The sequence below is a fragment of the Scardinius erythrophthalmus genome (genome assembly GCF_964197995.2).
Source record: "Scardinius erythrophthalmus genome assembly, chromosome: 17".
NCBI lineage: Eukaryota > Metazoa > Chordata > Actinopteri > Cypriniformes > Leuciscidae > Scardinius > Scardinius erythrophthalmus.
In genome coordinates, this window is record NC_138237.1 from 14,425,394 (window position 1) to 14,453,212 (window position 27,819).

Below are 27,819 nucleotides of genomic sequence, written 5' to 3' on the forward strand. Positions count from 1 at the left end.
GGAACCATTAGTTTGTCCAATAACACAGTTAAAACTGAAGTGTGGAGACTCTAGGGGATTGGAAACAGTTTGGGAATTATAAGAGACTGGTGACTGAGATGCTTGTGTAAAGCAGTCATCGCCACACACACAAACCCCGTGTTATCCGGAGACCTGGATTGTTTAGGTTAAGACTTTGAGTGGGAGTGTGAAGCTCCAGGGAAGTGCGTACTTTTGGTGAGTGTCAGAGGCCCGGGCTGGAGATGTCGGCACTGGCTGAGGCCTGTAACATCTGGAATGGCATCCTTCCTTAATGTAAACATCATTGTGTCAAGCAATGCCTGCTTCACAGCACTGATTTAAAGTGAGAGCATTTCAAGTGTAAAATGCTGTATAAAATAAATGCTGTTTACATAAATAAATCAACTAGTAAATCATTTTGAGAATCAGAACTGACTTTTTATATTTTGAACTTTAAAATGACCTTTTTATTGTGTTTATTACGTGGTTTCCATGGGGTGCTTCTGCAGAGCTGTCATTTTCTGCCACCAGGTAGGCTCCGCCCACAAAACACGTCATCGATGTTTGCAAACACCCACATGGTCTTCTAGAATATTTTATCTTGTATACATTTATATTATTTTAAAAATATATATATATATTTTTAAATCCTTATCTTTAATTGTTTAATTCCAGTAAATCACGAACAGCTCGAAAATTCACGTGGCCTTCGAATATTGTTGTGTGCCTTGGATTAAAAAAGGCTGTAACGGTCGTAACGGTAGTAGAGAAATCGAGGAAATATCAAGTTATCTGCCGCCCTCTGCTGCTGATAATCTGTTACTGCATCGCCACACATCACAGAGGCCTGGAATGGAGTACTAGCGTTCAGCACACCGCAGTACTGACATACAGTCCATCATTTATAATGGGTTGAAAAACAAAACACATTATGTAACAATAAAATCATGCAACTTCATCTTTGTCACATGACATTTTCACACGCTATTCATAAAAAATTTACAGCAATTTACATTTTTAATCGAATTCAGGTATAGTTTACCACAAGGAACAATTTTCTTACTACTAATAGCACTTATTTAAAAAAAAAAAAAAAAAAATTCTGCAACCCGGTCAGCTCCTATAGCATTATGGGATTGTAAAATGTGCATTATAGCACGCCTGTTTCATGAATACTGCATATTCTTACATCCTCCATATTTGAGATGCCCTTTTTAGATACCATATGGTGCGCATTCGGATATGTTTCATTCACTGATTTGATCTCAACATTAAAAATAACACTTTTTCTTGTGATTCTGCGCTGCTCCCATGCAAATCAGTGCAAATGCATTCACAGAGGAGTTGGCTATTGAAGACATTTTTCCCATTGCCAATAAATAAATAAATATTTATTCAAATGACACTGGCACTAGCACCCTTTCTCTTTCGAAAAAAAGAAGAAGAAGAAGAACAGACTGATAATCTTTCAGAAGCCAACGTATACCATCACGAACAGAACTGTATCCCGATAAAATAAATCTATCAGAACGTTTCTCTCTCTCTCTCTCTCTCTCCATATGCCTGTGTGCTCTCTGCTCGACAAGCAACATTTATAACAGGGTCTTTTCTTTTCATTAAAACTGCCATCATAGCATTTCCTTTTCCTTCCCTTCCCCTCTTCTTTTCCTTCTCATTTAGCCTACGCCTTTCTCTTTCACTCTTCTTCCCTTTCCCCTCTCTTCCCCATTTCATCCTTTCCTCTTTTCGCCTCTCTTCCCATTTTCTATTTCCTCTGGTCCCTTTTTTCCTTTTCATTCTCATTTGCTCTTCTCTTTCCATTTCCTGTTCATCTTCTTCCCTTTCCCCTCTCCCATTTCCTCCTGTCTCTCCTTTTACGATCCCATTTGCCCTTCTTTTTAATCTTCTTCCTTTTCCCCCTCTCTTCCTTTTTCTTCATTTTCCTTTCCCATATCTTTTTTCCCCTTCCCATTTGCTCTTCTCTTTCATTTCCCTATTTCCTCTTGTTCCCCCTTTTTCCTTCCTCTTCCCATTTCCTCTTCTTTTCCTTCCTGTTTGCTCTTCTCTTTCCCTCTTCCTGATCCCTTTCCCCATTTTCTCTTCTACCCCTTCTACTTTCTGTCTTCTCACTTTTCTCTTGGTCTTTCCTCTTCCAGTCTTTTTCATTTCTCAGTTCCTCTCTCTTTACTTATTTTAAATCTTTCCTTCCCGTCTCCCTTCCTTATTTTTTTCTCATTCCCTCCCTAATGTACCTCAGACACAGCACATATAAGGTTTTAACAATTTCACATATCAAAAAGCACAATCTCTTTTTATAGTCTGATGCAACAGACGATTTCATCACATATTCACAGTTTTATGATAATCTAGCATTATCAGCTCATCTTTCGCTCAGATGAAGTGATGTGCGGTACCTGGGATGAGATGAGAGTGCAGCAGATACTGTACGCTTTATGTTCCCATGTGAGCTTGATTATATGTATCATTATTCATGTATGCATCTGCACCTGTCAGCACATTGTAGGTTTCCAGCAGGCGAGATGTGTTAAAAATGCTTTTTCAATTGTCATCATTGACTCCATCGGGCCAATATGAGGTCACAATCTGGCACTAGATGTATGAGGAAAGATAAAACAACAGGGGAAAAAAAAAATCACATATGGAAATTACTCTGTTGATACGAGTACGTGTTCTCTACATTCAGATCAAACCATCAGAGGTTCCTGTCAAAATATGTTTGATGGATTTTTACTGGATTATCTGATGAATTTACAGAGCTGTCCATCACTCGTCATTTTGATAAACAGCTGATAGAGAAGGATTCAGACCAATCAGCAGTCAGCATGGACACATTTAAAGGGATAGTTCACCCAAAAATGTTGAATAATGCACTTGTCGCTTTTTTTAACATAATAAAAGAGAATGGGGACAGGTGATTTCAGTCTGTTTCTCATGTAAAGCTATCATATGGCTTTAGAAGAATTTAGGATACAGTGCACAGAATACATACACTTCTTTTATGACTTCTTTTTCATTTGAAATAATTTAGATTTATTTTTTAGGTGTACTGTCCCTTTAAATGTATTATTCCAAACTTCAAATCACACTTTCTCATTAAGCATTAGTCAGTTTCTGCTTTCTTCTTTTATATTTCTTCCTTTAGACAAAAAAATAACAATAATAATAATTATATATTTTGATAAGCTGCAAAAGTAAATGGTGTATAACAACATTTTGATTTGGTTATCTTTGAGTACATCTCTCAGTTTACACTGGTTGCTATCCAACAGGCTTTAATAGTATTCAATAGTACTTTTTTTTTAAAATCTATTTGCAGTCAGAAAGTTACTCAGAAATGCAGACAACCGTTGTGAAAAGACGCAAAAACAAAAGTGTCCCACAAAAACGACGACACATTCTTCAACACTCTGAAGCATCGAGGCAGCCCGGTCTTGTGGTCGCAAATCAACATCGAGTGCTGTCGAACTTTCTCAGTTCGCCATTACGGAAACGAATGATCATGAAAGCATACCCACAATCCTTAGCTGCAAATTTTCATCAGACAGGCTCAGTGTAGAAGTCAGTTTGTTCTGATGCATTTAAGGGTACTTGATAGGAATACTGTGTGTGTGTGTGTGTGTGTGTGTGTGTGTGTGAGAGTTTCTGTGAATCACTGAAGCTTGTTTATTTGGTCACAACCCATCTTTAACACCCTGTTTTTATTAGTCAAGGAAAGGGAGGAGCAACTTTTTTGCAGGGCTGGGGCAAACTCAAGTGCTGCCTCCTCTCTCCCTTTATTGAACCCTCTTATCTCCGATAAGGACAGTTTTAGACTTCATTTCCAAGGAAAGTGTTTTTAGGTGTGGTTCGCGTCTAGCTCCTCACTGCTGCAGTTTATGGTAGAGTCGCCAGAGGGGATGGTTTTGCTGATGCGGTCCAGAGTGTCAACGCTGGTGGAGTGTTTAGATTGAACTTTGCCGATTTCCTCCAAAGCGCTGGCCAAAGAGTCCAGATCCCCCCGCTCCTGGTGCTGAGCTTCCCACAAACTCAGAATGACAGCGGACGGGCTCGTCTGGCACGCAAAATAGCCCAGGTTTCTGTACGGGGAAAAAAAATTCAGGACAAACTTGGATTAACAGCACAATCTGAACACTGAAAAGTACAAAAATACAATTTCAACCACTTAACAAGGTCCCTCTAAGAGAAAGCAGGAACAAATCTGAAATGATAACTCTTAATTTTTTAAGACTATTTAAAGGTATAGCGGAGGATTTTTTACTTCCGGGTGGATCACCTATACTATTGGTCCTCCTAATTGTCAATCATTCTGGTGAATCAATCAAACTTATTCAAAAAGTGGAGAGGGCGGGTCTTATCTAAAATTTGGAAAGGTCCTCCACTATACCTTTAAGTGCATGGTGAAATTGTATTTGCAAAACAAGCATTTTAAATATACTTTCATTGATATTTTATATCATTTTAAGTTCATAACTGGTTCATAAAAAACAAAAAAGTGAATATAAATCTCAAATCAGAAAATACTGGTAACACATTAATATAAGGTTCGATTTATTAACATTAGTTTATGTAGGTCTCATGAACCAACAATATTTTTTACAGCATTTATTAATCTAGGTTAATGATAATTTCTATATAAGCTAATATTTAATTTATTTTTAGCTTTTATAAAATAATAATAGTTAATGTATTATGAATTAACATTTAACAATTTAACAACAGTATATTTATAAATTTACAATTAACATGAACCTAAATGAATAAATGCTGAAGAAAATCAGCTGTTAGGTTAAAGGTTTTAAATACACAAATCAGCAGTGTTTCTGCATATTTTTATTTTCAATTCTTAATGCTCTAACCCACAAGATTGGTTATATAAACTCATATTATTCCGCTCAGACACTGAATTATTACACTCTATTGTAAGGATTCTCAGTCTGCATAACTTTCAATTTAATAATGTTATCCTGCAATGCCTGTATGCGCCAACAACAAATCAAAATGGTTAAATTAGTTTATAAAAGCGAGAAGGATATTAAAGAAGTTTTGCTTGAAGAAAATCAACCCATCTTCGAGACATAATTGAATCACAGAAAAGGAAATCACAATTTTGCAGGTGTGTCTTAAAGAAGCAGACAGTCCATCTTCTGCCTCCACATTGAATGCAAATGGGATGTATTAAATGGCAGAAGTACTTCATTTTGACCTCATGCTGACCTTCCAATAATGCTATTTTAGAAAACAATCTCTGTGTCTGAAATTGAATACTTCCCTACTATATAGTATGTGAAAACAATAGTATGTCTGAAAACAGTGTTCGAAAAACACGAAAGTAGTAGGAGTAATGTATACAGATTAACAACTACTTCCACTGAGATTCTGGAGTGCGTACATTCGATGGACACTTTACTATCCCACGAGGCCAAGGAAGAGGATTTATGAATGGAAGTGAAGCAACGCAACTGACACTGGTAGGTAGCATGACAGTAACAACATAGCAGATGTAATGCATCTGAATTTCATTCTACACATATTTATACTACACGAAACTTACTTTTTTAACGGTCGCGATGTAAATTCAAATTCAAATGTAGTACCTCATATTGTGATGGATGCACTTAATGAGTCATATCAGTCAATAAAGTTAAAACAGCTAAAAAAAAATTAACCGTCATTCAGTAGGCTGATGTTGTCTGCTGATTTCCAAGTTGGTTATGATGGTCTTGCTGTAGAAAACACTCGCTATTTAAACAGCCTGGTGAGGTCACAAAACATGCCATGCTGGTCTTTTCATCAAGATATTTAACCTCACCATTAACCAGTCCATCAACAATATGTCGCAGCGCTGATGGGGCGATGTAAACACTGTCATTCTTTGATTTTCTGTGGGTATTGGGACTCCAACAGGGGGCAGTGTTGCGCTACACCAGCTCCTGCACCACAGCTCTCTGGGTAATTGCCCTCTGCGCTGTTTAGACGAGCTTGCACATCCTCAGAAGGTAATTGCAGAAATCCGCTTAACAAGGAGGAGACATTCTCATTACACACTGCCTGGAGCTCTGACCAGCTAAAAAATTCCCCTAAATCCTTCCATCTTCATTTCAAAAACAACTGTCTTTTTGTCCCTGGTGAAAAATATATATAAATATATATATATATATATATATATATATATATATATATATATATATATATATATATATATATATATATATATATATATATATAAAAAAACCACACATCACGAAAGAAAGTTTCGAGAACCTTTTGGACATTTTGATCGCAGAGTCTGTTTTGCACAATGTTTTTGTCAAACATTTTTGAAATCACCATGGTAGCAAGTGAATTAAACTGTTATTAAAAATTGCTAGCTGGGTTAGGAAAAAGACCTAGGATGTTTTTTTTTTAAATAAATACAAAAATTAAAAGAAAGAGAAGAAAAAGTCATTTAATAAGGAAAGGATTTGAATGAATAATGAAAATTAATTTACTTCCAGCTTCCACAGCATGTAGTTATTTCTTTCTTCAGTGGAACATAAAATTCTAATAAGCTGATTTGATGCTCAAAAACATTTCTTATTATTATCATCAATGTTGAAAACAGTTGTGCTGTTTTTCCCCCCGGATTCTTTGATAAATAGAAGGTTCAAATGAACAGCAAATTTATTTAAAAAGTTTTTTTTTGTAACCATGTAAAAGTCTGTACTGTTTACAGTACGCACGCACGCTACGCACACACGCACCATATAAGTAGCATTAATCTGGTCTATATGACTATATATTCAATACAGTCATTAAACTTTAAGTGTTCTGAAGCCATGCACCAATTTTGTGTCAAACAGACCAAGAAGCAAGATTTTATTCACTAAAAATATAGTCCTTCACTATCCACATCTATTCAAAATATGGCACGGTTAAACACGTCAGGTTTGAATGACTGATGACAGAATCTGCATTTAAGAGTGAACTGTCCCTTTAGAGGTGTGTATATCTATGTCAATGTGTTATCACAGATATGAGGTATGTTCTCCTAGAACTGGGGCTTGCAGGATGCATGAGATCTCATTACAGCACTACAGTTACTGCCTGTGGCTCTGCCGATGGTTAATGTGGCCATGTGCAAGAGGAAAATGGAGCAAATTAGATGTTTGGGATTCCATATGTTGAGGTCCAGTTTTGTTTGTATTTGAGCATGTATGTCACCGTCCGTATGTGTACTTATGGACAAAGCATGTCCATGTTCATCTGCTGTGTATTTTTACATTAATTTCTCACCTGTCTATATGCAGTTTCTGCGCTAAGAGCTGCCAGTCTTTGCCCTTGGCATTCGCTGTGTCGAAGGTCGCGCAGATTCGCTGGCGAATGGACAGGGGGATTCTGAAGGCCCTGGACCCCGTCTGGGAGGTGATGGTACAGTCCGACTGTGTGAAGAATGGCACTGTGTCTTTTTCACTCTGGAGGGAAAAAAGTATTGCATTGACATATTAGAGTTTACGGAGCGGTTAAATTGGGCTAGAACAATCCGGAACGGTTATTGTGATTAAATAAAAAGTAAAAAAAATGTTGACAGTTTATTTTGAAAATCCAGTTGTTCAAGTCCACTAGTGTCAAAAGCACAAATAATATCACTTGGATCAACACATTCAATATTTGATATTAATTGATCTGTATTAATTCACTTTTTTGATTGCTGAAAAACATAAAATTATAAATATTTTATGCTTTTTGGCATCAGAACCTCTGATGCCAAACCTTAAGGTTTAACCCACTTCGAAAAGATCCACATATATATATATATATATATATATATATATATATATATATATATATATATATAAAGAAAATGGACCATCAATATTCCAAGCACAAGACGATATCATATTCTACTGCACTTTGTCAATATCTTTTTTTTTTTTAATATAGGAGTTTTTGTCTTCCAAACCTCTGCAACGGTGGTGTAGACCTGTAGGATCTGCTCATGACCTTTGACCTGCCGAACACTGATCTTACAGGAGAGCTGATTGGCTGCTGGACTGTAGCGCTCCAGAGAAAAGGCACACTGCAGAGGAGACTGGCTACTGCACCACACCTGAGAGAAGGAGAATTCCTGCACCAAAAGAGGAAGGAGGAGGAAAGAGTGAATATTTCAGTACGAACCAATAGCAACCAATATTGTGCCTCCTCTCCTCCTTATTGGTATTCTGCTGTTGGAGCCGCTGAAGCTAATTTACTTAGTGTCATGTCACTGACGGCCCTGCCAGAACACAGCCTAGTATGAAAAAAAAACAGTTCTTGCTATGGGTATGATTTGGATAAAAATGTGCCTGCGGTCATAAAGCTTTACGAAGAAAAGAATGGTGGGTAAACAGCATTGAGAAAAACACACTCTTGAGAATGTGTCATCCAAAAACAGAAACAATTTGATAAAATAATACAAATACTGACAAATAGCTCAGCTAGTGTAGCAAATAAAAGTGCTGCTTTCCCATGCTCAACCTGACACCATGATACTCATGCTATGTAGTGATAGGGTGTTGCTACAGTCCAAGTGAAAATAAGCTCTATGAAGGGCTCTAGATATTTTTGGGTCTCTTCCTCAATATAAGTGCATTTTTTGGGGGATTGTTTTATTTTCTGGTAAGCAAAAATTGCTTAGAAATGCATTTGAGCACACCTCTCCTCAAGAAGCTGCATGATTTGAGTCCACTTTACTATCTATATGTAACTTTGCAAGTACATGTCAACTAGCAGTCATTAGAGTATAATTAGACCGTCTGCTTAAACACTTTATTTTGATTCTCCCCCAACAGAGATTCTACTGACTATAAGTATCTTTGCAAATACATGTCAATTTACTCAACTAACCGTAACCTAAGAGTCTACTAATACTCCAATGAGAGTTAGTTGACGTGTAGTTGCAAACTTACTTATAGTTAGTAGAATGTCTGAAGCGGACTATCGATATAAAGCGTAAACGTATCAAGCACCAAAGTTATAATACTCAGGATTATGTGCTTTGAAAAACAATAGTAATATATCAGTTCTGGGTTCTGGACAGTTCTGCAATTTGTCCATTTCAAAAGTTTTTTAAAATATATTTAACTGCCATTTTCCTGTTAAAACCATACAGGGTGAAAAGACATCCTTATCTCCAGCTAAATTCCTACCACGGCCTCTGGCTAAACTACCTTAAACAGAGCTGTATTAATATTCATATGACCAGTCAAATGAACACTGGAATTTGACATCTTATTAATATTCAGCCTCATATGCATATTAACAAAACTCATGCATATTCATACGGAGCGGGCATCCATATTTATGAGGACAGCACCTGGCAGGTGGTAAAAGGTTTGATGCTCCAGAGGAACTGGGGGATGTCCTGGATGGAGACCTGTAGGCTGAAAGAGTTCGCTCTGAAGAGCAGGGTCTTGGGTTCCTCCAGGAGACGCCCACCTCGACCCCGCTCCACGGACACCACCTCCTGCGAGGAACAGTAAATACAGATATAAACCCTCATGCATAAACACGCACTGACACACATAATTCCCTACAACAGGAACAGAACTCAACTGACTGCTCACGTTTAAATTATTCAGCCGAAAAACAGCCCTCCCACGTTACACAACAGCTATTTCCTGGGTCTAGCGGCACCTTTAATCTTCGTAACCCGAGAAGATGAAGCAGAAAGTGATTAAAAACCTGCATCTAACGCGAGGCTGACGTTTCCAACCCCTAGACCAACAAACACGTCGAAGAAATGCCTGCATTGCATTTTTCATCTACAAGAATGGAATTACAATAACACCCTGGGTCAAAAAAACCCCCAAAAAAACACACAAAACAAAATCTGGAAACACAACAACTAATAAATCTAAAGGTACAATGCCTTCAATTACCAACTCGGTTGAATACAATGAACTAAGCTACCTTTCCTGTTTGCACAAATGCAACACGCACACAAAATGGCATGCAGAACAGGAGCGAGAGACACTGGATGGATAGAATCAGCATTGATGAAAGGCACGGGTGATTTTGTGCTCTTTGCATCTATTCTGTGGGAATTGTTGACAATGGCACAGTAGCATTAAAAGCATTAAGTCTCTCTCTCTCCTGCTTTCTCTCTCTCTCTCCGTCACAAAAGAAAGGAAAATAGTCTCTTGCTGTGATGGCTGCTGATCGATCCTGGCCTGAATTCGTTCAGTTTCCAGGGAGGAATTCATTTGCTGTTTTGTGAAATGCAAACAACACTGACAACAAAAGAGTACAAAAGAAAAGAAAAAATCCTGAGTGAACGGCTGGGTAAACAAAGTGGAAGAGCGCTTTGGTGTGGAGAAATACAATCTTTGACCAGTCACTCGTGAATGTGTCCTGTTGGGAAAGAAGACTTCACAGAGCAGAGATCTCACACACGCACACACACACACACACACACACACACACACACACACACACACACACACACACACACACACACACACACACACACACACACACACACACACACACACACACACACACACACACACACACACACACACACACACACACACACACACACAATGTTGGGTTTTCATGTTTTATGGAGACTTTACATAGATGTAATGATTTTTATTATGTACAAACTGTATATTATATCCCATTATCTCTAAAACCATCAGAGAAAACTTTCTGCATTTTTTTATTTTCAAAGAACTTCATTCTGTATAATTTATAAGCTGTTTTCCTCATTGAGACCAAAAAATGTCCCCACAAGGACAAGGATTTCGGATATTGCCATTTTTAGGGACATTTTGTCCCCATAATGTAGGGTTTACCAGGACTACACACACACACACACGTTGGGTTTACATGTTTTAAAGGGACATTCAATGACTTCAATTGTTTTTATATTGAGATATATTGAGTCTTTTCACTTCACTTAACTCTTATTTTGTTGAGACATTATTCAGGTCATTCTACAAGATACATTGAAAGCCATTGAAATAAGACAGCAAGTTTCTTTAATTTCTCACTTTAGTTTATTTTGAAACATTTGCCAGTAAAAATGATCTTAAAATGTAAATCCTGTTACAATAATTATTTATGGAAAATGTAGAAGGAAGCACCTTGTAGTTTTTACAGCCTTCAACACAGGGCTTGTGATGTCAAACTAAACTGTAAAACCTTAAACCCTGGAACCTTTAATGAAGGCATAATAATATCCCAACATATATTGAAGTTTATTAATTTAGCTCAGAGGTGTCAAAAGTATTCACATTCATTACTCAAGTACAAGTATAGATACTAGGGTTTAAAAAGACTTCTGTAGAAGTTGAAGTATCAACTCAAGCTTTTTACTCAAGTAAAAGTATAAAAGTACTGGTTTCAAAACTACTTAAAGTATAAAAGTAAAAGTAATGTAAGGAAAAAAATGCCATTAAGGACAAAAGCTTAGGCCGCTCCACAGGGGCCTATATAGTGCACTACCCCAGCTCCTCAAAAAAACACATTTTTCTAAAGGCCATATTTGACTATAATTATATTAAAATGTTGATGTTGAAAAATTTGGGATGATGCACTAGTGACTAGGCTATACCTGTTTCAGCCGTATATATGCCCATAGAAAATTAATTTTCTAAATAAATAAGCTAAATAAGCTGAGGAATCAGGAAATTAATAGGGTAATGTATTAAGGTTTTTAGTCTATATTGACCTTAACAATACGTAAATTAATTAATTCTGTAATGTTACAAATAACTAATAAAGACATGGTGGCAGTTTAACAGAGACTTAACTTTACTGCGCTCATAGTGCAATGCAATAGTGCAATACTGTCTTGTTCCTTGCTTTTTGAAGAAGCCAAACACATGTCTGCATCTTTCATTAAAGGGATATAGTTCACCCTAAAATGAAAATCATTTACTCACCCTCAAACTGTTTCAATCCTGTATGAATTTCTTTCTTCTGATGAACACAAAAGAATATATTTTAAAGAATGTCGATAACCAGACAGTGGATGGACCCCACTGACTTCCATAGTAGGGAAAAAAAAAAATACTATGGAAGTCAATAGCTACCATCAACTGTCTGGTTATCGACATTCTTCAAAATATCTTCTTTTGTTTTCAGCAGAAGAAAGAAACTGGTTTGAAACAACTCGAGAGTGAGTAAATGATGACAGAATGTTCATTTTTAACTAAGTGAACTAATCATTTAACAGAAATTAACTGTTGGCATATGTTTCACATCAATACTGTCTAGTTTGTCCTGTTGGACACGACACACAGCAATACTGTCAAGTGTCACTTGTGACCATTGCTCTGAGCCATTCAGTGTCCTAGGAGCACTGAAACTTCTTTCAGTCCAGCTGATGAGACTGGGATGATTTTATCAACAGGCCTCTCATTTCAACAAGACCAGCCTTCAACAGACCAAGCAATATTATTTTTTCATGTTTTATGGGGACTTTCCATAGACATAATGATTTTTATACTGTACAAACAAACTGTGTATTCTAGCCCCCTATAGACTAACCTTACCTATCACAGAAAACTGTCTGCATTTTTACATTTTCAAAAAACAAGTCTGATTTATAGCTGTTTTCTGAAGAAGAAAAAAAATCCCCAAAAGGACAAGGATTTCGGATATTGACATCTTTGTGGGGATATTTTGACCCTATAGACCAATTTCAAGCCGACGTCACAGTTACGTCACGGCGTTAGCTGGTGGCAAAAGGAAGAGCGGCCAATACAAACAAGCACATATTCGGCTCATTATAAGGAGCTTAAATTATTATTATTGTTATTAAATGTCATCTTGTTGTGTTGTTGGGTACAAGAATCAACGGAGTACAGGCTCCAATTTGAAATTTTATCGCATAATGTTTTCTAAATGATTGTGATTTTTTGTGAATCATCTATGATTTTATACATAGTTTTGATTGATTGTGACTACTTTTTGAAGAACCTGGTAAAAAAGGGTAATCGAAATAAATACATAGTTAAAAAATGAATATGCTGTATCTGGAATTTTTATTTAATCGCATTCGTTAAAATTGCACCGTAATGTCACTTACATTGTCGTCTTTGTGTCTGGTGGCCGTGGCGCTGGCCAGGCAGAACTGCGGATCGGATAGGCTACCACACAAGTCTTGTACGTGGCCATTACAGTTATAGGCATCTAAAGATTTATATGCCCTCAGTTTCTGTTTACGCTCAGTTTCTCTATCGGGTAGGTGTAGAAGTCAGTCCACTCAACCGGAGACTAACGTTAATGTTAATCCTGTCAGATCGTCCATTCATTGACTGCGTGTATGGTCAGCCAATCTGGGATGTCTGTTAAAATTAACTTTTGCAAATAACAATCGCGGTCCTGGACAGTGAATAACCTTGCACATTAAGATAAAATCGGATTTTCTCCAGTCATTATTAAAAAAACAAGCTAACAAAACTTGCAAACCTACGTTAGTGAAGCGGCCAGAGGGCTCGTTCTGCCACCACCTAAGCTCCGCCCACACAAAAACGTCACCATGTTTACCAACTGAAAATTGGTCTATAATGTAGAGTTGCACACACACACTCTCTCTCTCTCTCTCTCTCGCACACACACACACAACACACACACACACACACACACACACACACACACACACACACACACACACTCTCTCTCTCTCTCTCTCTCTCTCTCTCTCTCTCTCTCTCTCTCTCTCACACACACACACACACACACACACACACACTAACGATTATGTCAGTGTTATGTTACGATTGTCATTATATTGTAAAAACGTCTGTCCCCAAATCAATATTTGACGCGATTTGCCCCGTATTCTTGAGCAAAGAACTGTTGATTTCTCCCTCGCTTACCGCATCTAGGTTTCCTTAGGACTCGGAGGAGTTTTGGCACTTCGCACAACCGACTACAGCCTCTCACAAGTTAGAAAGAAAACACAAAGCCAATCAGTTTAGCGATGTGTGTTCAGGAGGCGGGACTCAGATCTATTAACCGTTTGTGTAATTGGCCAATTTTTTTTTTTAACGACGACAAGCCGGAATGAAAACAAGCCTAAATGAACTAGGAGTAACGAGGCTACTTTTAAAATGTAAGGAGTAGAAAGTACAGATAATTGCGTGAAAATGTAAGGAGTAGAAGTAAAAAGTCGTCGGAAAAATAATTACTCCAGTAAAGTATAGATACCCAAAATTTCTACTTAAGTAATGTAACGAAGTATTTGTACTTCGTTACTTGACACCTCTGATTTAGCTTGAACATAAACACACTCCAGACCAGATATCAGTACTTTGTTTGTGTGTGTGAGTTTGGGAGAGAGAGAGAGAGAGAGAGAGATAGAACCACTAATTCAGTTTGTGTATGTCTTGAGGCTTCAATACCACACAAAGACATCTCCACATCTCCGTAACCGAGAAGAAAAGATCCATGTGAGACATTAAATATAAATGACATATTATGCTTTCTTCATAAAGTGAAGAGATTGTAAGTTATGTGTGTGTGTACAACAAAGACTTCTCTGAAGCTGTCCGCTCAGCTAGACGTTACGCCTTACAGAATGTAAATCACTTTTAACTTGCGTTCAGAAAATATTCAGTCACGTAGTGATCGCATGAAGTATGCGAATGGCTCACCGTGTCTTTGTAATTTAAGAAGCCATTCTATCAGTTAGCAGGAGATGTGTGTGTGTGTATGAGATTGGTCCAGCTGACTTTCAGTGGAGCGTAAAACCAGAGTACCCACAGGGCATGACGGCTAGCCATAACATGCTGCCCCATGAATGCAAATATCCAATAAGCTGTGGATTTCCATCTAATGTCATATGCAGTTTGAAGGAAATATGTATCATGACATTTAAGAAGCCTACATCTGTGAATGCCGAAAACACACCGAATGAATGAATTTCCATGCTGGTTTGAATGAACTGCTGGATTCTTTAAGTCCAAAGTATACTTTACGTTTTACACGTACGTTAGGGTCACTGTACAGTGAGTGTACTCAGTATGTGTATGCTGAATAAAAAGAAGAGACAAAGCCACTTGTAGGCAAGCTTGCAAGGTTAGCAAAAAAGAAAAGAAAAGAAAGGCAAAACGTTTACTAACGCTGTGTTAAGCAGGGAAGGAGACCAGAGCAGTTTTTTGAGTGGATGTCAATGACGGAGAGGGAAAAAGTCTTAACATTTAATGAATCGACAACCTATCGGCTAATCTTCAACATGTTTGCTCTTAATAATTAGTTTTGGATTAATTTATTTTTAGAGTTTACATTTAAAAAAAAGGTCATTTTGACACAAAAAGTCACGATCAATTGGGCGACTTTGATTCAGTTTACGGCACTTCTCATTCATTTTCATGGTATCCGCAAACAGTGATTGACTGTCGCACAACTGAACAAAATACAATGACGTCAAGACTGTAATGTCATTGGTTATCAAGGCACACGTGATCCAAGTTAGCTGTTACGCTTTCTCCAGTGGTAGAGCCACTGACCCTCGTATCTCCCAATAATAAGACCATCTCTGAGAAGAGACAGAAACGTGTGCTAGTTACAACAACTATGGATGGCTACGTGGATGAGAGATTGTGCGAGGAGGTTAGAAAGCATCTGCATTTGTACAACTTCAGCCTAAAAGATGATAAAGATGGGTTATAATTTGTGGCGAGAGATTGCTCAGGAGGGGTAGTACAAGTTGTCATAATGTCCATGCATCGACCGCCTGTGTACGTGTACATGTCAGATTGAACATATAGCTCTAACCACTGCATTTTTTTCTTAAATCAGGATTTCTACATGTATGGCAGCCATTCCATTTCAGTGTCTGTTGAATTTTAACACAGTGCTGATGAGGTGATCACCTGAACCAAATCTTATTTAATGAGGAAAAGTATAAAAACCACTGCTGTGGTCATCACTATCATCTTGCAACAGGACCAGCTGGGTGGCAAAAACAGTGCTAGTAGTACCTCAAAAGTAATTGGAATCCAAAAATAACTATTGACCAAGCCAGAAGAGTTGAAAAGAAAAGTTTTGAGTGAGGAAAAGAGGGGTTCAATTCTGGCTTTACTGGCAGAGGGATACAGTGAGCGTCGGGTTGCTTCCATCCTTAAAATTTCAAAGGCGGCGGTTCATAAGAACAAGGTCAAGCAGCAGACATTGGGGACAACAAAGCTACAGACCGGCAGAGGGCGAAAACAACTCTCCACTGACCGGGATGACCGCAAACTCATTCGAATGTCACTCAAAAACCATAGGATGACAACAAATGACCTACAAAAAAGAATGGCAAACGGCGGTTCGAAAAGCTAGAAAAAAGCCCTTCATCAATGAGAAGTAAAGAAGAGCCAGGCTGAGGTTTGCAAAAGACCAAAAGGATTGGACTGTAGAGGACTGGAGTAAGGTTATCTTCTCTGATGAGTCCAATTTTCAGCTTTGTCCAACACCTAGTCGTCTAATGGCTAGACGGAGACCCTGGAGAGGCCTACAAGCCACAGTGTCTCGCACCCACTAGGAAATTTGGTGGAGGATCGGTGATGATCTGGGGGTGCTTCAGCAAGGCTGGAATCGAGCAGATTTGTCTTTGTGAAGGACATATGAATCAAGCCACATACAAGGACAACCTGGAGGAACACTTGCTTCCTTCTGCTCTGACAATGTTCCCCAACTCTGAGGATTGTTTTTTCCAGCAGGACAATCTCCATGCCACACAGCCAGGTCAATCAAGGTGTGGATGGAGGACCACCAGATCAAGACCCTGTCATTGCCAGCCCAATCTCCAGACCTGAACCCCATTGAAAACCTCTGGAATGTGATCAAGAGGAAGATGGATGGGCACAAGCCATCAAACAAAGCCGAGCTGCTTGAATTTTTGCACCAGGAGTGGCATAAAGTCACCCAACATCAATGTGAAAGACTGGTGGAGAGCATGCCAAGACGCATGAAAGCTGTGATTGAAAATCAGGGTTATTCCACCAAATACTGATTTCTGAACTCTTCCTAAGTTAAAACATTGTGTTGTGTTGTTTAAAAATGAATATGAATCTTTCCATTATTCGAGGTCTGACAACACTGCATCTTTTTTGTTATTTTGACCAGTTGTCATTTTCTGCAAATAAAAGCTCTAAATGACAATATTTTAATTTGGAATTTGGGAGAAATGTTGTCAGTAGTTTGTAGAATAAAACAAAAATGTTAATTTTACCCAAACACATACCTATAAATAGTAAAACCAGAGAAACTGATAATTTTGCAGTGGTCTCTTAATTTTTGCTGTACATTGAAAGGCTTTGAGTACAAATGTGAGTCTACAAAAAAACTAAGTATACTTTGGGCTTAGCTAGCGGGTCAGGATCCGAGACAACATATGTGGTTGTATATAATGTACACACACAAGCAAACTTGAAATACTTTACACACCTGAAAGGCATGGGGCATATCATCGACGCAGTACACTCGAATACTGTAGTTGAGGAAGTTGGGCTCCATGTTTCCAAACACAGCCAGTCGGAGTCTCTTCCCAGCCGCCTGTGTGAGGGCCTCTCCCACTAAAGCGTAACACCCCGGCCTCTCCACCAACAGGTGGCAGCACTGAGTGTCCAACAGGCAGTAACAAGAAGTGCTCTCCTCTTCCACAGTCATCACCTCCTGCCAGAAACACACATACACTCACAGTCAAAATCCAACTGTTGATGAGTCATATGTAAAATTCGTACACAACATCGACTGCGATTAACACTTTATTTTGATGTTTCACCTACATGTCAACAAACTCTCATTAAAGTATTGGTAGACTCTCTGCTTAATATCTGCTAACACTTAATGTGATGGTCCATCAACAGACATTCTACTGACTATAAGTAACTTTGCAAGTACATGTCACCTTATTCTACAAACCCTTCCCCAACAGTCTATTAATACTGAACTAATACTCTAATGAGAGTGAGTTGACATGCAAGAGCAATGTTACTTATAGCCAACAGAATGTCTAAAGGGATTATTTAAAATCTAAAGGGATACTTTATCAAAATAAAATACAATTGTTTTTGCTATTGGGGACAACTGTGGTGACTGATGATGTCACAAATCTATCAAAACCAGTTTACATTTTAAGGGCCAGATTTACTAAACCGGGCAAATTAGCGTGAGAGCGCAATTCCAAAAAAGTGCAGATGGGAGTGGAAAGTTCTGCACCTGATCTACTGACGACGCACAAATTAAAGAACACAGACGCAGCCGGATCATTTCCATAAAGACCAACGCAATCTACCAAGAGCAGCGCAAATTAGCGTCTGGTTTAAGACATGCTTTTTTGGGGCGTTACATAATGGCGCAAATACCAGTAAATTGACTAGCGCAAACCTAAGCAAATCACCTTGCATGATTCATTTAAATACTCTCCTCCCATAAATTTTGCGTCTGAAAGAGAAACTCCTACAAATGCATATGCAATAAGGTCAGCGCCCTGTCCAACCCTGTTAGTAAATCCAGACAGTATTTTTTAACGCCAAAAAGAGGGTGTAAGCGGTTGGTAAATCTGGCACTAAAACTTTCACTTTTTCCATATTTATAACACTTTTAATTCTGACAATGCATGACAAAACGCTTGTGACTGCGGCTGAGTAGAAACATTCTGCCACTTTTAAAAAAGTAATAAAAGTAGCAAAAAGTGAATGGAAATGTATATCTTTGGGGAAAAAATATTAAAAATTTTAATTAATTATACATTTAAATATATGGTTTTATAATTTTATATTTATTTTAGTATTTTATTAAAGTATTAAATTACAATTTATTCAATTAAATGTTAATACATTATTGATATAATCATTTACAGGAAAAATACTGCAATATAAAATCTGCACTAAATCAATGAACTACAATTAAACTTCCTTAGGGTTTTTAAGTGATTTCTTTGGTGAAAATCCACGAAAACCACCAGATGGTGTGTAACCTGTTATGTATTTATTTGTTAATTAAATGTTTTAGAACATCTGATTTCAATTAGTGTTAAAATTATTGTTTTTGCATAGCCTTCCTCATCTTGAAAACAAATATAATAGTTTTACCTTCACTTAAGACATAAAGTACGATATGCTGTACTGTTTGTAGTACAAGTATGATTAATAGAAACATCCAAGAATATCCATGCTGAACGACTGTTTTTCTTTTCTAGAACATGGTTCAATTGCTTTTAATGCAAAGTAGGCCTCGTTGTCATAAGCACTGACAGCTACTTACTTTTGGCAACCCTGAGGCTTTTCACAGGCCGCTTCACTTTATAAAATCCTCAGTCAGCATAAACGTACATACACATGTTAGAGAAAGGTGAAGATCTTTAGCTGAAATTATGCATCCCTTTTCTTTATAGCTCTGCAGATGGAAGCACAGCTTGATTATTATTATATGCATCTGGTATTTGAATGTCAGGAACAGTGGGTGTGTAGCGGCCAGCAGGAACTCTGAGTCCAGGGTCTCCATTTCACCGGCTGAATATAGCTGAAGCTAAGCATAACTTTGCCCCCTGAAGCGACCCGAACCATTTGTGACGGCGGAAAGCTTGATATTTCATGTCTAAACACACCATCGCACAGAAACCATTGCCTATTACCCACAAATCAGTGGGTGCACATTAAAGTGTGCTTTCTCTCTCTCTCTCTCTCTCTCTCTGTCTCACACACACAGTAAAATGCACAAAAAAAGGTGTTATTCTCAATTCTGCAGGGACATTACTCTCTACCCGCCTATCACATGCTCTCGCATTATGCCTGCTTGAAAAAGCTTATTATTTCAAACAACTGTCAAAGGTCTCCGCGTCTTTAACACAGCGTCAAAATGACTCGATTGCACCGAAAGAAAAGGAGTTGATTGGTATTGTGATGTGTCTTTGAATTAGAGAGTCTGCGTTTGATTATAGTCTGCTGAAATGTCAGGTTGCACACACACACTTGCTGCACTACACTAATACAAACAGAGATGGTTTCTCCAGGGTCGGCTTGTGTCAGTGAGCTCCAGCTCAACTTTGATGAAGTTCTTTCAACATGTAAGAGCAGTATGAATCCATTCTTATAAATAACAGCAAAGTATCAAATGGAAAGGACTGTGTTAATAAGAGAAACACAGAGAGATGCTCTTAAAGTGCACTCAATGTAGGAACATCAGTCTACGATGAAGAGAGCATATCTATTGATTCTGTCACATGGTGACCTTCAGCATTACACTTCAGTTCTTATAATTGCCAGCAGAACACACTGCTGTTTCCCATTAAACTACATGATTCAGAGTTTAAATCATCAGCACTCATTCAAGGCTTCCCTATCCAGCACGTTGGTTAAAGACTAACTTGAAGTGTTTAACAAAGATACTGTTCTTATGTCAGCCTTACCTCCCAGTTGTTGTCCTGGGTTTGTCTCTTAAGCTTGATATTCCAGTCTTCTGAACTCACATCTGCACAGTGGGCTATCGTCAAGGCAACAGGGCAGGAAAGGGTCAGGCCAGGAGGGCCGTACGTTACCTCAGGACTCAAAAGTATCTCCTGACCTTCATCAGACAAAGCACTGCAGGTAAATAGACAGAAAAAAAGATAAACTGATATTGTTAAAAAAACTGTATTGTGGCTATGCTAATACTGTTGATTCCTAATGATTTATCACTGTGTTTTTTCCCCTCATTTGTAAGTTACTTTGGATAAAAGCATCTGCTAAATGAATAAATGTAAAAGGTAATGCTTCTGATTCTATTTAATTGGCACTAGAGATCAGATGGAAACACACACACACAGAGAAAAAAGAAAGAAAAAAAACACTAAAAGGTTGGAATTGACGTTTTGCTAAGCTCCGCACCCCTTGGTTACAGCTGCTAACTCTGACAAGCGTTACAAAAGATCCCATAGGAGTGAACTAGAGATTTCAGCATGAGTTGCAATAAAATGTGCTCGTAAGGTTTTAAAATTGATTGGATAATATCCTTTACGTGGGCTGGAATCAATTGTGACATTTATTTCAAGATGTGGAAAAAAAATGTTTGTGTCCTCTCTGGGTACTTTTAAGTGACCTGTGGACAACATTAAATCATATTTTTGGACAGTCTCCCTAAAACATATTAAGCATTTCAAACACTGAGTTCCAATAGAAAAGAGATTAAACTAGAGGTCAGCAACAGTTGTTAAGGCAGGACTTAGCGTAAGGTCAGTTCAGCGCCATTCACACTCTATAATGATAACTATACGTAATAAGTTTTAATAAGTCCACATGACAGCCATAACACTAACGAGGAATGACACTGTTGAAATAACATTCAGATTTTTTTTTTTTTTTTTTGCAGCTGATGAATGATAAACATTAACAGCCAATCAGAATCCAGCTTCAGCATTTAAAGCGCCTATAATGATTTTGCTAAATAAGGCATATTTTGTTGATCCTGGAACAACATTCCTGTCCTAAAATGTAGTCATACCCCTAAACCTACTTATCCCTAAAATCAGAGAGAAATAATAGCTAAATAATACTGATGGTGAAGCACCTAACCCTGGTTTAAGCCTAAACTTTACAAACTGTAAACATGTCCCTGAAATCTGATTCATTGATTGGAATGGTGTTCCAGGATTAACAAAGATGTTGATCCAGGAACATGTTGCATTTGGTGAAATATGATAATTATTATGAATTATCACTGTGAATTATCAATTATTACTATTATGTGCACTGTGTGAACATAATAATTTAGAAATTATTTCACCCCATAATAATGGTATGCGTTAAAGCAGTGAAACTACCAGTGAATTCAATGAAATTTTTCTAAAACGTTTCCCCCAAATTGAAACTTCCTGTCCACTATTAAAATAAAATACAGATCAAGAGAACAACTTGTGTGAAATGCTCATGGGAAATCCTCGCTCAATATGTGCTGTAGTGTCAAAATAACAGTATTGATTTCACCAGAAGATGCCAACGTTAAAATAAATGGAATTCGTTTGGTTAATAAACACGAGGGCGAGCTACTGGGATCACACCACGAACAAACATTAGCTAGAAATACAAGCAGATTTGTTAATGGAAACATGTCAAGTAGCCACACAGCTCTCCATGCAAACACAAACACAACAGATTAGCCTGCAAACTCAGCGCTAATACAGATATATTATACTTTGTGCTGGTTGAAGTGATTCCAGAGGGCAGTTGGACTTGATCGGGTGTGGAGATCAGTAAGTGTGTGTGTGTGTGAGTTCACTGGTCGATGGTGTTGTTTGAAGTGGCTTCTGAGGAGCCTGGTGACATATTGAGACAGTTTGGACGTGTTAGCGTCGATCGATATGACTGCTGTGGATCCTCAACAAGGATTAGTCATCTACAGCAGGGGGAGTTCACACTAGCCTGGCGCCATGGAAAACACACTGACACAGCAGATTACATGAACCAGACACCTACTGTCAACAGAACCAGGATGATTTACCATTCATTACTCTGTGCAGAGATTCAAACTATATTTTAACACTGAGTGGTGTTTGTCCATGTGAAACCATGATGCTAAGGTGCTCTCAATAGTTTTGCTTGGGTGTTTGTTACATTGTAACTAGCCCAAATCTCCATGTTAGGACATTTTTACCATTTTTATTGTCGGACAGGAAAAAAACACAATAGATTAGGGTCTAATTTGACTTTTGCTTTACTGATAATAATTTTATTAATAATTACTGCTTATAAATAATTTGTAAGGAAGTTAAGTTTAGATATTGGGTAGGATTAAGGGATGTAGAATATGGTCATGCAGAATAAAGCATTAATATGTGCTTTATAAGTACTAATAAACAGCCAATATCCTTGTAATATGCATGCTAATATGCAACGAGTTAATAGTGAGAATCGGACCCTACACTAAAGTGTTACCAAAAAATCCAATGTCCAAATTGCTTAGAATAGTAATAGCTTAGCTTTCCTCAATAAGCAGTTGTTATAGTCTCTTATATTTAAAGCACAAACAGGCCGAAGTTCAACACTTAAATGCCCAAAATAAGATATTCTGAAGAATACTGGTAACCAAATAGTTTTGGTAACCATTGACTTCCACTGTATGGACAAAAACACTCATTTGTTCCACAGAAGAAAGTTCTGGAACAACATGAGGGTGAGTAAATTAGGAATGAAGGTAATGGATTTTGACAACAGCTAGCTAGTAATGATGCTTCTGATGAACATAAGGGAACGTAAGTGTTTATTTTACAACCGGAGCCGTTTTTCATTCTAAGCAGGTGACAAGCTGAGACAGCCGTCCAATTACAGTGTTCGACACTGTGTCGTACCAACAGGCCAGACACTTAACAACCTTCTAATCGCTGTCTCACTCCATCTGCACTGTTTGTTTACATGTTGATTTATTTATATTGAATAATTACCCATTTCCTCCCAACTTCCTCCATTTATTGGCATTGCATCCAAACTCTTTTGTGTCTGAAATAAAAGCAATTAACGCTGATGAAGCAGCTAAGCTTGTTTTGCCATTCTGGAGAGGAGAGAGAGCGTTACCTGACATTTACAGTCGTTTAATGAAATTCCAGCAAACACTAGAAAAGCATTCAGGCACATAAAACGCATATCAAATGGAACAAAATGTTTAATGTTTGCTGAAATATCAGGAACAGCGGTAAACAAATGAAAAACAGTTGAAGGAGCATCCATATTGATTGGACACCCGCATGCTTTTCAAACAAATAACAGAGTTATTAATTAAAATGATGTGGAGACCTACTATGATAAGATAACTATGATATAAAAAGTTGTTCTCTAAAGTGCTTTGGCTGCAGGGTTAGTATACTAAATTTACTTTATAAACTACTAAATTACTAGAATGTTCAAATGAAAATGGAAAACATATTAATAATAATTAAAACTCTAATAAATCACTATGTAAATTTGGTCAATCCATTCACATTTGCAGATAAAAATCCAGTCATCATCTATCCCAACTCATATTACTTTTTTCCCATGTGGAAGACAAAGAGCTATCAAAATCAAACCATTAGTTGTTGTTTTTTAAAGCTACTTGCTTCCATATAATGAAAATGCATCTGGCAAGTTCAGTTGTATTAAAATTACTTGCTTACTTTACTAAAAAGAAAATAATATATTTTGCCTGTGTTTAGTTCATCACTATACTAGCATGTCTTATACTTACAAAATGAACATGTATCTTGCTAAAAAGCATTTGTTTGTCCTTTGGTTATATGTTAAGCCTATCTCATCTAGAGCACCAAGTGGGCCACAACGCCTCTGACTGTGATTCTTAAGATTTCTCCTTTTTCCTCCTCGTACTGACACAAGCCTAGAGAATTGAAACCGAAACGGCTCCCTGAGGAAACCACCTCAACAAGCGTCTTCATTGCATTTTGTGCCACAGGCATTATGGTCTGCTCAATATGAACAATTATCCCTTTTAGATCACAGTGTCTAAGAGAAGGGAAGTATTTGACTATAAACCCTGTTCACACTTACGGGAATTTTGACATGGGAGGTCATCAGGCAGTAACACTTTATTTTGATGGTCCACTCAAGTAACTTTGCAACAACTTTCAACTAGCAGTCATTGGAGTATTGGTAGACTGTCTGCTTAATATCTGCTAACACTTCATTTTCATTGTCCCCCAACAGACATTCTACTGACCATAAGTATCTTTGCAGTTACAGTACAGGTCAGCTTATTCTACTAACAGCCTAGTTGACATGTAGTTGCAAAGTTACTTATAGAATGTCTAAAGTAGACTATGGAAATAATGTGTAACCCATCAGGCTGTATTGCTGGTCGCTTGAAGGCATTCATAAAGCTAGATGTCCTAATGTTATTTATAATGGTAAACTTTTGAAAATACACTCACCTAAAGGATTATTAGGAACACCTGTTCAATTTCTCATTAATGCGATTATCTAATCAACCAATCACATGGCAGTTGCTTCAATGCATTTAGGGGTGTGGTCCTGGTCAAGACAATCTCCTGAACTCCAAACTGAATGTCAGAATGGGAAAAGGAGGTGATTTAAGCAGTTTTGAGCATGGCATGGTTGTTGGTGCCAGACAGGCCGGTCTGAGTATTTCACAATCTGCTCAGTTACTGGGATTTTCACGCACAACCATTTCTAGGGTTTACAAAGAATGGTGTGTAAAGGGAAAAACATCTAGTACGCGGCAGTCCTGTGGGCGAAAATGCCTTGTTGATGCTAGAGGTCAGAGGAGAATGGGCCGACTGATTCAAGCTGATAGAAGAGCAACTTTGACTGAAATAACCACTCGTTACAACCGAGGTATGCAGCAAAGCATTTGTGAAGCCACAACACGCACAACCTTGAGGCGGATGGGCTACAACAGCAGAAGACCCCACTGGGTACCACTCATCTCCACTACAAATAGGAAAAAGAGGCTACAATTTGCACAAGTTCACCAAAATTGGACAGTTGAAGACTGGAAAAATGTCGCCTGGTCTGATGAGTCTCAATTTCTGTTGAGACATTCAGATGGTAGAGTCAGAATTTGGCGTAAACAGAATGAGAACATGGATCCATCATGCCTTGTTACCACTGTGCAGGCTGGTGGTGGTGGTGGTGTGGTGGATGTTTTCTTGGCACACTTTAGGCCCCTTAGTGCCAATTGGGCATCGTTTAAATGCCACGGCCTACCTGAGCATTGTTTCTGACCATGTCCATCCCTTTATGACCACCATGTAACCATCCTCTGATGGCTACTTCCAGCAGGATAATGCACCATGTCACAAAGCTCGAATCATTTCAAATTGGTTTCTTGAACATGACAATGAGTTCACTGTACTAAAATGGCCCCCACAGTCACCAGATCTCAACCCAATAGAGCATCTTTGGGATGTGGTGGAACGAGAGCTTTGTGCCCTGGATGTGCATCCCACAAATCTCCATCAACTGCAAGATGCTATCCTATCAATATGGGCCAACATTTCTAAAGAATGCTTTCAGCACCTTGTTGAATCAATGCCACGTAGAATTAAGGCAGTTCTGAAGGCGAAAGGGGGTCAAACACAGTATTAGTATGGTGTTCCTAATAATCCTTTAGGTGAGTGTATTGCTGCTCGTTCCATTCTGACAAGGAATGTGTTTCCTTGCAGCTAAAAAACAATCATTCTGAAGGAGAATATTTGTATGAAAATTTCATCATTGTATCATCAAAGTTGAACAATCAATGATTAAGTGCATTAATTGCTATACACTACCTATCAAATATTGTGGAATAATTAAAATGTAAGATGTAAGAAGTTTTAAAATGCCATTTATTTCCAGCAGCCATTACTTTAGTGTCACATGGCCCTACATAAATCATTCTAATATGCAGAATTGTTGCTCAGTTATTAATTATTGTTGGGGCACAATTATTAATAACGGTTCTTATTATCAATGTTGAAAACAGTTTAATACGTTTTCTTCAGGATCCTTTGATGAATAGAATTTTCAAAAGAACAGCATTTATATGAAATATTTTATTTTGTTTTATTTTATACAAAATAAAATTTATCTGTTTATTTGCATACAATTTTAATGCTGTCAAAGACTTAGACATGCCTACTGTTGCCAATTTCTTAGTTGCTGTAAATTCCTGTCAGTGTTACAACCATTAAATAGTGCAGTCTAGCCCTGTCAAAAGTGACTGCTAGCTAGCATGCATGGTTCCAGCCATTATTCATTTCCCATGGTTCATCAAATGTAAGGAGCCGGAGATACAGCGCTAATAACAAGGAGATACATCACCTATTGATTTACAAGTTTAATATCCGCCAGGATAAAAAAAAAAAAAAAAAAAAAAAAAACAAGTCTGCTTTCATTAACACAGTGTGAATCATTTCCTAGTAATACAAAATGTTCCGTGTGATGTCCAGGTGAATCCACAGGGAAGGGTACAGAAGAGCTTTAAGCTCTGCAAATAACTCAGAGGTCTGAGCAAACTCAATCCTATCACTGCGAACAAATAAAAAGAGTCTCTGATTGATCCTTTTTCATGACTCTGCTCTCTATAGCCGCTGTTATGAGGACTCTGGAGATCGTGCGGCTAAATTTAGGAGGTTCTGCAGATTGATTTCTGCCTCTCTCTTCTTCTAAACCCCCTCTCTCCACTTTCTGTAGATGCTCTGTGGTCAGATTTCAGTGTTGTGGATTGAATTTCTCCCTGCCACTCACCACAACTGTCAAAAGATAGGCTTTGACTGACAGTTGGGCTGAGCAGCTAGCATTTGACTGACGGATAGCTGCGTGGCGGTGGTGTTGGCGCGTTGGACGGGAGACGGGGAAGCAAACAGCTCTGAGCTTATCGGACGCTAGCAGGTACCTTCATCTGCGAACTTGCTGAGATTGAGGTTTTCATCTTTGAGCTCTGAAGAGTCTCTGAACACTCATGACCTTTGATCTCTATCAATCCCAGCAAGCCTACGACTGCGACCGGGGATTGGGAGCAAAGAGAAAGTGTCTTCTGTCTGAGTCGAGGTGACATTATAGTGAGTTGTGCAACTTTAGTTTGAAATCCTTGGTCGTTGAAGTTTGCTTATAATTTTTGGAGGGTTAATCCCAGAGTTAAGCAGCTCAACAGAACAAAGCAAGTGGCATTCTGGGAGATTTCCTCACTGGAAATACAAGCTGCGCTACGTTTTAAAGCATCCCTACACAGTGTTCACATCTCCCTAAACACTCAGCAGGGGATATCTGTTGAAGTTCACTGTGCTTGACAAAATGTGTTCAATTGAAACAGCTTGCAAACACAGATTAGAAGTTTGAGATATGAAAACATAAAATACTTGTGTAAATAATTCTAATA

At 38.0% G+C, this 27,819-nt stretch overlaps 1 protein-coding gene across 1 annotated transcript in view; it reads right to left on the minus strand.

Moving 5' to 3' along the window:
- Window positions 1-3,141: 3,141 nt before the first annotated feature.
- Window positions 3,142-27,819, minus strand: part of unc5da (unc-5 netrin receptor Da) — a gene marked incomplete at its 5' end in the record, with an annotated part of 250,470 nt that continues 225,792 nt past the window's right edge. The window contains 6 exons of the mRNA XM_081390218.1: window positions 3,142-4,097; window positions 7,294-7,472; window positions 7,961-8,125; window positions 9,353-9,502; window positions 17,425-17,652; window positions 20,390-20,561. Of these exons, the coding sequence (XP_081246344.1) occupies window positions 3,857-4,097; window positions 7,294-7,472; window positions 7,961-8,125; window positions 9,353-9,502; window positions 17,425-17,652; window positions 20,390-20,561 (1,135 nt within the window). The 3' untranslated portion in view covers window positions 3,142-3,856. The remainder of the gene's footprint in view (window positions 4,098-7,293; window positions 7,473-7,960; window positions 8,126-9,352; window positions 9,503-17,424; window positions 17,653-20,389; window positions 20,562-27,819) is intronic.